The 12,360-nt window shown below is 36.2% G+C and overlaps 1 protein-coding gene across 1 annotated transcript in view; it reads left to right on the forward strand.

Annotated features, from left to right (window-relative positions):
• Positions 1 to 12,360, forward strand: part of fryl (furry homolog, like) — a 345,361-nt gene that overhangs the window by 298,220 nt on the left and 34,781 nt on the right. Inside the window, exon 55 of the mRNA XM_069924697.1 lies at positions 10,255 to 10,462. Within this exon, the coding sequence (XP_069780798.1) occupies positions 10,255 to 10,462 (208 nt within the window). The remainder of the gene's footprint in view (positions 1 to 10,254; positions 10,463 to 12,360) is intronic.

Below are 12,360 nucleotides of genomic sequence, written 5' to 3' on the forward strand. Positions count from 1 at the left end.
TAGATTTCACACAATGCTGTCCGAAGATTGTCATCATTCAGTATTTGACTGTTCAAAATGGAATTAAGAATTTTCTTGATTGATCTAATCATTCTTTCCCACACACTTTCATGATGTGATCCTGTTACGTCCAATTAATTTCTTTCTGTAGTAATGCATCATGAATTTGATGTTGATTCCAATTTTGAATTGCTTTTCGTAACTCTAGTTGAGCTCCTGTAAAGTTAGATCCATTGTCAGAACGTAATTCTTTTACTTGACCACATCTAGCGATAAAACGTTGAAGAACATTGATAAGTGTCTGTATCAAGTGATGACTCTACTTCAATATGAATGCCTCTCGTAGTCAAACAAGTAAAATTATCATTTTTCAACACTTCTTACTCATTTTACTTGCAAAGGACCAAAGTAATCAACTCCCAGGTATGTAAATTGGGCTTCATCAGGTGAAACTCTGTCTTGTGGCAAATCCACCATTTGTTGTTGTCCAGGTTTAGCATTTGCACGTCGACAATTAACACATTTTGATAAAATTCTTTTGATCAATGTTAAATCACCAAGTATCGAATATTTCTGGTGTAATTCTGTTAACACGTGATTACAACCACCGTGACCCGTTTTTTCATGTATATGTCGAACAATTCAGAAATATGAAATTCCTTAGCTAATATAATTGGATGTTTCACTTCTTCTGGTATTATTCCTTTTTCCAATCTTCCTCCTACTCTCAATACATCATTTACAAGAATAGGATTTAGCTTGTAAAAACAACTTGCCTTTGTAACATTCAAATTCTTCTTCAATTTTGATATCTCATTATCAAAAGCTTTTCTCTGACAAAAACAAATAATCTCCATTTCAGCATTCGGCAACTCATCAACTGTTAGGTAACAGCTCTTTCGAGACTTCAGATTCTCTTTTTTGATATGATGTAAAAACATTTTTAATCTAAGAATCCATGCTACTGCCATTTTCTAATGAAACCATGAAGAATAATAGCAAATTAATTGAATAATCAGATCATTCTCATTAAATATTTGAATAGTATTCACAATAGTGTTTTGGATTTATGGATCCTCCTTTGAAAATTTTTTTATCTCTTCTGGATTTTGAGGCCATTCTTCTTAAGATTGCGAAAGAAATTGAGGACTGAACACCCAAGTGTTGGCTCTTTTCAGAAACAATTGAACTTTTGATCCTCATGAAGCCATATCGGCTGGATTATCCACTGTTTTAACATATCTCCATTGATTAGCATGTGAAACCTTCTCAATCTTATTAATTCTGTTAGTCACAAAGTTACAAAACCTCATGGTTTTGTTATTAATGTATTTAAGCACTGATGTACTATCAGACCAAAACATAGAATCTGCTAACTCCATCCATAATTCTCTTCTTAATACACTGTCCATTTTGCTTGCCATAGTAGTGGCAGTCAATTCCACTCGAGGTCTGGTGACTGGCTTCAATGGAGCTACTCGGGCTTTTCCCATTACAAATCCACAATATACTCACTCTTGGCTATTTCACAGTACTAAATAACTGACAGTACCATAGCAACCTTCGCTTGCATCAGCAAAATGGTATAACTGAGCAAATGTGGCAATTCCAAAGTCTGTAGGTTTAAAACATCTGTTGACTTCAAAACTTTCTAATATTTCAAGACTATCAATCCAATTAATCCAATCTTGTGTGATGGAACCTGATATAGCTTCACCCCATCCAAATTTTTTTCTGCACAATTCTTGCAGAATTTTCTTGGCTATTAATACTATAGGTGCCAATATTCCCAAAGGATCAAATATTGAGTTTATGATCGAAAGAATACCTCTTCATGTCAAAGGTCGTTCTTTCAAAACAACTTTGAATCGAGACCTTGTAAAAGTTGATAATTCAATGAAACTCCTTGAAATAATGCTCCACAATCAAATACTACACGTAGTTTCTCCTTTTGTGGATATATAACTCCATGATGGGGTAAATACCATTTTCTACCAACTTTACATTCCAAGATATCTTCTGATACCTTTTCCACATCACCCTTGGTATATTCCAAATAAAAGGAAGAATTTCTCTTCAAATTCAGCATAAGCTGTTCTGCAATTATTTTATTTGTCTGGCATATAAATTTCTCTTTTCTTCAAAGGTAATGCTACACAGTAATGACCATCAACATGTTTCACAGAATTCGAAACCAAATCCAGAAAACGCTTTTCCTCCTTTGAAGGTTCTTGAATATCTTTGAGACATTCAGGGAAATCAATTTTAAACTGTTGTTCCTACTGATCATTAGGCTTGACAACTGAAATTCTGTGAACATTTACATTCAACAACTTCTGATCATTATTCATTTTTCCTCCTAGTGATCTATTAATTGTCCATCCAAGCAACATTCTCACAGCATAAGGTCTGTAATTTTGAATCCTTATTACTTCTGAAGGTTAGAGAGCCTTTGGTCCATCTAATCCAATTAACATCTCAATTTTAGCATCAATCTTGGGTAAGCAAATGTCTTTTAGACACTGTTTGATATCATCCTGATAGAAGACTATGCCTGTGAATAAGGAGAATATTCCCTGAGTATATACACTTGAGAGATCGCAAAATTCATTGCTATTCAATCCAGCAATCTGTAAACCTGAAACGATATTAATTTGAATGTTCCTTTCATCATTCATTGTCTTCAACAAGATCTGTGATCTTTTACCATGAAGATTAAGTTTATTCATTAATTCAACAGTACAAAATGATGCGACACTTCCTGGATCAAGAAATGTGTAGGTCTTCAGTATGAAACTTCCTTTTTTAGCTTTAACCTGCACAGGAACTCTTGAGAGATCTTTGTCACCAGCCCCAGTAAGACTGCTTGCCTGAACTGAAGCTGAAGCATTCTCTTTGACTCTGCCTGAAGTCTTGGATTCAGATTATTTGACTTCCTTCGTTGAGTATGCTGTAACTTGGGATGTTTTAAACTGCATATATCAAAACTGAGTCATTTATTACAAGTTTTGCTGATGTGTCCTTTACACAAGCAACCAAAACATATTCCATTCTTCTTTAAAAAGGTTAATTTCTCATCCTATGACTTTTTCTCCAATTGTGAACATCTTTCTAAAGCATGCTTATCTTTGCAATACAAACAACTTTCCTGAACAGTTCGATATTCATTTTTCCCTTTGTTTCCTCGTTCTTTCTTGTGCTTATATCTGACATAGCAGTAACAAAAGTACTTCCCTTTGGTTTCAGTTGAGACGATGATTTAGACTTCTTTACATCTTTCAGAACTATTGAAGTATCCTTAATATTTCCAAATACTGGTACAGTGTTAACATGTACATGCCATTCCAAGAATTGTACAACATCCACAAAAGTGGTGTACCTTCCGGAAAGCATCTTAACTCTGCAACCTTGGTTCTCCATAATTCCCTCATCTTATAAAGTAATTTATTGACAATAACCGACAAATTAGCAAGCAAATTCATCTCTTGCAAATATACACTACTTCCCATTGTGTTACAACATCCTCTCAGACAGAGTGCATACACTTGTAAAGCCTTTGCATCCTCTGATTTTATTATTGGCCAAGAGAGAATCTTGTATATGTGGCCCTTGGGATTTTATGTTCATCGCCATAATGATGACGCAATAAATCTTTTGCCCTTTTAAAACCTTGGTCTGGATTCATATATTGGCCACTTTTGACTAACTCCTTCCCCTGTTCTCCAGTACTCTGTTCCAGGTAATACAAACGATCTTTAGCATTTTTAATATTATTTTCAATGTCATGTTCAAAGGATTTAATGAACGTCAGATATTGTAATGGATCTCCATTAAAAACTGGAATTTCCTTCTTGGATAAACCATATGAAACTGTTGCTGTGCTAACATAGCAGAAATGTCATTGTGTTTTGCTATGAGTGATAATATATTGTCTTGTCCACCATGGTTTGCGACTGGTTGTCTTGTGAATGGAGCACACGGAACTTCAACTGGCGCTGGTTCTTCAGCAACACGAAAAGACATCAGTTGTTCAGTATGATCAATTCGCATGGTTGAACTTTTGGGAAGATTCATATATTGTGTGCTTGGAAGAGATTGAATGTAATTAGCTCTTTCCACAGGGTTGGTCATTGTTATTTTAGCACTCCCAGCATCACCTGTGGCTCCTTGCTCGAGTCGACTCGTTTCTTGTGACTGCAGTATCCATTGATCTGCAGGAATGTTAGGTGATAGCCCTTTGGGTATTTCACTTTGAGTGATAGATCTTGCAGAAGCCTGACCTAAGGCTTTCACTTTGGCTATATTCATAGCATGTTGTTTCTCAAGCTCTAGTCTTTTCTTTTCTCTCTTCAATAATCCTTTTTGTTCTTCTTGCTGAATCTTCATTTCAGCTTCTTGCCTTAGTTGCTGATTCTTCATTTCAGCTTCCATATCTTCTAAAGCATATCTTCTATCCAACCACTCAAGTTGTGTACAAATAGTAGCCAAGTCTGCTTACGCCTTAACATGCATAGCTGATATGCTTGAAGCACACGAAGCTGTGCTTGCTCTAGATGCCTTTGAAGATCTTCCTATGCTCAAAACCTCGTAAATACTATCATCAGGATTCACATCTGAACTTTCAGACACCTCTGATTGAGTCTCTATCTTCAGCATTTTGCTCAGTACAGCACCAGTGGGGCTTTGCAATGTACATTCATCTTTTTCAGTTCCACTCACCTTTAAGTCAGTCAGCTAATGAAGCCTGCAGTGCCTTATCAGTGTCTTCTTGCTTGGTAGTTGAAGCTGCTTCTTCACTGGTGACTGGCTCCAATATCCTGCCAAGCATTGTCAATCTGCCTTGCCAGCTCAACTCATGACCAAATAGTTCTTTGAGAGGAAATGTTTGCTTGAGGTCTTTAGCCCAATGAGACTTCTTCTCCATCTTGGATTCTTCACATTGCAGCCTGTCTTTTCCTGGTTCCTGGGAAATGTAAACAAATTTGTATCTTGCTTGGTGCCTTTTAGAGGATTTCTCTGGCTGAATTGTCACTGTGTTCTGTGGTACTTCACTCAAGCTGGCGTACCAGGTGTTTATAGAATACATACTTCTGGGCTTCCTGCCAATTCTGCAAACCAGAGCTCTATCTTATCTTTTTCAAAGTCACAGGTGTTTTTCAAGGCTTGATTCAATTTTAAACTGCGCAATTGGCAGACATATTCTCACAGAAAATTGCACTTCTTGTTAAAGCTTAAATGCTTCTTGCTTTTAACAAGTTGAGTTCTTTCAGACAAATTTTTACGAGCCTTTCTTCCAAACTTGTCTTTGAATCTTAAGTATAGATGACACTTCCCAAGTTCTAGTATTTCCCAATTTTGAAATTGCATCTTCTTCAAAGAAACGTAAGAGATGATATTCCGAATTACTATCTTATTAATCCAATAAACCAAACTTTGTAGTTGCAGCTTTAAGTAGCTCTAATTTGTTGATAAAACAGATAAACATTTTGCGTAAATTCGCATTGAGATTTTTATGGAAATAAAGCATACTGTATAATGATATAACGATATTCAACTTCAAACAGATACAAGAAGAAAGACACAAAATAAGATGAATTAAGACAAATTAAGATGAATTCAAAAAGTATCGAGTTTACATCTCTGTCATGATCCTTTGAAGAATGAGATGCACGCTCTCAATCTGCTCGGATATTATGACATATGACATCATAGTCACCATGGTAACACTACAACCAATACTTTCTTAAAGGGGTAGACACAAAATTAACTGAATCAAAAACACAAGGTTTCAGCCTTTACAGACACAGTTGTACATGGCTGGCACAACCTCTGGCCTGCAACTATGTTCCTTGATGATGATGAAGAAGACTGTGGTGAATTTGAAGGATTTTGTGGTGTCAGGGGAGAAAAACATGTTGTCTGATCTCCTTGCATATGCAAAGAAAATACCTCAGAGTCTGTCAGTAAACTGGAAGAAAGGATACTGAAGAAGTTTTTAACATTGATAATGATTTTTCAGTTTTCATTCACTGACAGATGGTGAAATAGCTGAACTTGTTCTGCATCCAGGTGGGTGTGATGAAGGTGACTTGGTTGATATTGCAGAAAAAGTGCCTATAGATGACCTGGTGAAAATGTGATGGACTTATTGATGGACTAGAACAGCATGCATTCATAACAGAACAAGAGATCATGTCAGTGTATAGAATCAAAGACAGACTCCTAAGATTTAAAAAAAACCATTGTTAATGAGACAGATGACACTGGAGGAAATATTGGTAAAAACTGGCGTGCAGAAATCCTCGTGTTGCTGCATTTTGTCAGCATAGATCTTTTTTTTTTGGTAAGAATTAAACATTATTTCATGCTTGAAAAGCCTTCTGTTGTTATTTGCTGTTGTTTAACTCCAGATACAAGTGTTCTACTGATGCTACTGGTCTGCTTAGAGAAAATACCCGAATACCCAAAAGATCTGCTTAACCGAGATAGGTCAGGTCCCAAGCATTTTGGATGATCGGAAACGTACTGTATATACACATTGTAAAATATTGAATTTAAAATACTTGTATCTGATGGTAGGAATAGAGAAATAAATGTTGATTAAAGGTTATTTTAAACAAGGTAACATGGCATGTGTATAAACAAAACTGCAGTAATCTGAAATAAAAATAAAATGCTCAGCAGGTCCAGTAACATCTCTGGAGCAAAACTATTAACAGTTAAAACCAATGAGCTTTCATTATAATTGTGAAAAGCTAGACAAAAAGCATGTTTTAAATTACTAAGAAAGGGAAGTGGTGGTGAAAATGAAAGGTTAAGGTGAGGACCTAAAAAGACTAAATGATTGGTGATGCAGGGTGAGAACAGGTGAAGGCTTATTTATTGCTTGCTCCCTTTTGTTGGAGTGAATGTAAATTGAAACAAGAATGTGTGACAAGGAGATGATAGGGAAAGAACATCCAAACTACAAGATAGATTAAATAAAGGAGAATATTGGAAGCACCTAGCAGAGTGGTTCTCAACCTTTTTCTTTCCACTCACATACCACTTTAAGTAATCTCTATGCCTTAAGTGCTCTGTGATTAGTAAGGGTTTGCTTAAGGTGACTGGGAAGGGAAGGTTGAGAATCACTACTCTAGACCCAATTGTTACTGAAATATTTTTCTTGAGAAAAGTTGTCATTGGCCCATCTCCTTTGGAGTTATGAAACTGTGCACATAATGAGTCAATTAGATACAATTAAAACAGTGGTTTTCAAACTTTTTCTTTCCACCCACATACCATCTTAAGTAATCCCTTACTAATCACAGAGCACCTATGGCGTAGGGAATACTTAAAGTGGTATTTGAGTGGAAAGAGAAAGATTGAGAACTGCTGACCTAGTGTGTCGGAAAGCATCTGCAGAGTGGGAAAAAAAGGTTGTTGGACTTGCCAATTTTGCACAAACTAGAAAGGCTTTTCACTACCCTGCTATACTGACTCATACTGAAAAAGGGATCAAAGGGGTCTCTGCTTGAGTGGTAAGCCCTTAAACAGCAGACTTATGGAAATGAATCTGAAAAGGAAATGTATTGGTTTAAAATTTTATGAAATAATTAAGAGGAATAGAAAGAAAAATAAAATATTCATCCAAAGGGTGATAGGAGTCTGGAATTCATTTAAAATTGTGGGTAACTGAAACTTTGTGACCTGCAGGTTTACAGATCAAATGTTGAAAGGTGTAATTGGAAAATTTGAGCCAAAGGGTTGCAATTTTGCTGGGCTTTCTTTACATATCCTGCTTAGCAGCATCTAAACGTTGATGTTTGCTTTGTTTCATTGGATAACCTTTAATCTTTGATAGGTCTGAGAACAATAGCCTTGCTGAAATGTATTCTAAAATTGCTGCATCCTTTCGATGAGAAAGCCTAACATTTAGCAAGAAAATCCCTGACAGTTTTTTGATAGGCCAGCCAAATTTGTGGCCTAGCTTTAAATGGACTCCTGGAAATTTACAATGACATTGATTTGCTCTAATCAATCATTAATTTTATTTTGTGATTTTATTTAACCATGTCGTTTTCTCATCCATTTTTGTTTCAAATACAAAAGCCATGTGATTTAATGGAGTAGAGCCACACAGCATGAAGACAGACCCTTTTGCCCAACTTCTCCAAACTGACCAAATTGTCTCTGAGCCATTTGCTTGTGTTTGACCCGTATCCCTTTAAACCTTCTCTATCCATGTACATGTACCTGTCTAAATATCTTCTAAACGTCAGAATTATACCCTCCTCTTCAGCTTCCTCTGACAGCTCATTCCAGACATGCAAAAACCTTTTTTTTAAAAAAAGTTGCCCCTTTTCAATTGTCAATAGTTGTCCATTGTCAATCGTTGACTCCTCAACCCTGGGGATTCCACAATCACCAGCTGGCAGGAGATCATTTGCTATTTTTAAATCAAAGTTACCCATATATCAACTTCCAGTAAAAGATGTATTGCCATAAGATCTTGAGGAATTTTACAAATTTGAAACCCATTAAGTTGATTGCACTTGTAAATAGACAAATCCTTTGAGGCATCTAGCCTCTTGAAAAAGGCAATAGTTAATTAAATTTATGCCCTTGGACTGCAAAAGGTTCTTCGCCATTTTAGGAGAAGATGCTTAAAGTTTTGCAGACAGCTACCACTCAATACTGATGCTGATAATTTGTCAGCTCGTGCACTGAATATGTTCAGCTGCACTTCAAATGAAGTTCTCCTCAACATTAATCAAAATGCTACCTGTACTAAGTGGGAACAGTCTCAGACACATTTACTCTGCTTGTTTTGTAAGAATTTTCAGTAAACTTGAACAGTGTGTATATTATTTATAATTTATGATTTTCTTCTGTGGGGAGATTTGTTCCATTTTCCAGTTCTCTTTGAAATAAAAGAATCATTGGAAAACTGTGAGTAATGAGGATTAGTGCTGAAAGATTTTCTGAATAATAATTCACATCTGCATTGTTCTGCTTAAATTTGGATAGAAGTGCAAATGATCTTCCATTTTATTGCTACTTGTAAATGGATTTAGGAATGTTAGCAATGTTTTTACACAAAGCTTTAAAAAAAAGCTCTTTCTGAGAATACACTGACATTTCCACCATTATTTTTACCTCTCAAATTATATTTAATCACCATTACTATTATTCTGAGGTTGCTTCGTTCTAAATGTCCTAAGGAAAAAGCTATAGAAAGAAATCTCCATTCAAAGGATTTGTTAGTCATGCATTTCTCACACTTTTAAACTCCTGAAACACAGTAATGTTATCTTCTAACTTTTGCATTGTGGGCTGCTTTATGACTCCTGATAAATATCATGAGACAGTGAAAGTTTGGTGAAAAATACAAAAACAGCAGATTGGTGGAATTCACTGATCAAAGAGAAGCTGAAGGGACACAAAAGGTCGAGCAGCATTTATGGATAGAAATGGCTCAGTCACCATTTTGGGGCAAGGCTAAAGGGGAAAGGGGAGATGGGACATTTTAAAAGGGGATTGGGGGAGGGGTCAAGAGGTGATTGCATACTGGACAAATGAGGATGGGAGAGGTGTAGAGACAGTAGAGAAAGGGACAACTAATGGAGTTTGGGTGGGAGTTATTGTGAAAGGACACACGAAAACAGTACAGCCAGATTGGGTCCGGTGGGGGGAGGGGGGGCGGGCGGCGGGGGATGTAAACATGGAGAACCTATTTTTTATTGTTCATGCTGCCAGGAGGAATGTAATATTCTGATCCCAAAGTTTACATTTGGCTTGTGCTAAAATGTGGGCTCAAGTCAGGTTGCAAGTGATCACCCACTTTAATTAAATATGTAATGGTTTATTTAACTTAGTTGTGAGAAGTAAAATCTGTTTATTGAAGTATCTTTTTTAAATTGCACCTTTATTGTGCAGTTATTGTCAAAAGAAAACACCATAGCCCAAAATTAGCCCTTTTTTTTCATCTGTCTGAAACTTTAACAAAATGTTTCCTTAAACAAAACATGTCATATTGTACAGAAACACAAATGGTGGGCAAAAATTCTGGGTAGAGTTGAAATATTAAAGAAAAATATTTCCAGGAAAAAAATTGCTTTCCAATACAATAATAAAAATGTACAGTAATAATGGGATTATAATACAAAGTATTAATGATAAGTTCAATGAACCTTCACTAGAAATAAATAGAGAATAGATTTCTGCCCATTAATTTAGTCCTTTTACTATGTGCATCTTCTGTTTCGTTTTCAGTCAAGATGAGGGAGACCAGGAAGGATACCCAGAGATCCAAACCTCACCACCACCATCACCCTTCCTCTCTGCTATTTTGTCTGCTTTCCAACCAGTGGCCTATGAGGATGAGGAGGAAGCCTGGCGTTGCCATGTCAACCAAATGTTGTCTGATACGGATGGATCCTGTGCTGTGCATACATTTCATGTGTTTTCTAGATTGTTTCAGGTAAATGATTATTTAATGAAATGGCAAATGTTACCAATTTAAGAAATACTGTTAATGCAGAGTTCATGGTTGAACTCATTTATTAAACTTTTTGAAAAAGAATTCAAGTCAGCAGAAAGATTCTAGTTAAGAATCCCAGATTTCAGATTTATTGTCGGAGTACATACATGACATCACATACAACCCTGAGATTCCTTTACACTGTGGGTACTAATTGTTAGTGCAGAAAATAACCTATATACAATTTAAATATGTAAATAAATAGAACTTCAAACAGATAATGAATGTAAACAAATTGACTGCAATACAGAGGGAACAAAAGAAAATCAATAAAGTGCACAAGTAAGAGTCCTTAAATGAGTACCTGAGTTTGTTGTTGAGGATTCTGATGGTGGAGGGGCAGTGGCTGTTCCTGAATCTGGTGGTGTGAGTTTTGTGGCACCTATACCTCTTTGCTAATGGCAGCAGCGAGCACCATAAGTTGGTCTTCATTATTGGTGGGATATTATTCATGCAAAAATTCTCCAAAACAACCAATTCATCAAATTCCGCTAAATATATTAAAATCTCTGGACAAAATGTACTTTCTCAATAAAATTAAATGTGCTTCAACATACATCAAAATATCTCTTGAAAAATGTTTGAAATATATGCATATAGTGTGTGCTATAAGGGTTAGATTATCAGGAAAAATGCAATATTTGTCCATTCTTTTTGACAAAACAACATGTTCTAATTTATTCTTGCTTAAAGTGTGTGTCAGGAAACAAGACAGCTGGCTGCATCAGTTCTATGAGAGAAACAGAAGTGCTCGTAAATTCCTCCTGCTTTTGGAGGTGAGGATAGAAGGTGGGAGATTTAAGGAGACAGTTTAGTAATGGAGGGAAACAATGTTAATTTTGCTCCTCTGGTTGGTCCTGAAGGAATCTAGCAGAGATGAGCCATGCTCAACAGTGCTTACTGAGTTTGCAGCCTGATGTCATGACGGTTTCCTAACGAGTTGTGTTTCATTTGATTTGCTCTACAACATTGTTAATGTTGAATTTGAATTAAAACTGATTTGTGACTTTGCTAAGTACTCATGATATACAGACACTTTGTTCCTTTATTTGCCCAGGTGCTCTACAGTTATAAATTTGTAATCAAACAAATTACATGTGATTTAAGTGCACATTCAATATTTTAATCAAGGTTATTTGTAAACATTTTGGTTTGACCATGTAGTAATTGCAGTATTTTTATACGTAGTTCCTCCATTCCAGGGCACCATAATGTTTGGGACATTTGGCTTTGCAGTTGTTTGTGAATACTCCAGTATGTTTAATCGCCTCATTGGTGCAAGTATAATAGTGCGAGGCTTGCTTCTAAGATTTTGATCACTTTTGGAATCTCTTGCTGCCATTTTTCACCATAAGGACCAGAGTTGTGCCAATGAAAGTCATAAAGAAGCTATCGTGTGGCTGAAAAACAAGAATAAAACAGTAAGAGACATCACGCAAACCTTCGGGTTACCACAATCAACTGTTTGGAACATCGTTTGGAAGAAAGAATATACAGGTGAGCTCAGTAATTACAAAAGGACTGGTAGGCCAAGGAAGACCTCCACTGCTGATGTCAGAAGAATTCTCATCATAATGAAGAAAAAAATCACCAAATGCTGTCCGACAGATCAGAAACACTCTTCAGCAGACAATGACTACTGTCCATAGAAGACTTAATGATTAGAAATATAGAAGCTACACTCCAAGATGCAAACCACTAGTTAGCCACAGAAACAGGATGGACAGATTACAGTTGCCAAGAAGTATTTAAAAGAGCTTGCAGCCATCTGGAAAAAGATCTTGTGGACAGATGAGACCAAAATTAACCTGTATCAGAGTGATGGCAAGAGCAAAGTG

The sequence above is a fragment of the Narcine bancroftii genome, chromosome 3, assembly GCF_036971445.1.
Source record: "Narcine bancroftii isolate sNarBan1 chromosome 3, sNarBan1.hap1, whole genome shotgun sequence".
NCBI classification, from domain to species: domain Eukaryota; kingdom Metazoa; phylum Chordata; class Chondrichthyes; order Torpediniformes; family Narcinidae; genus Narcine; species Narcine bancroftii.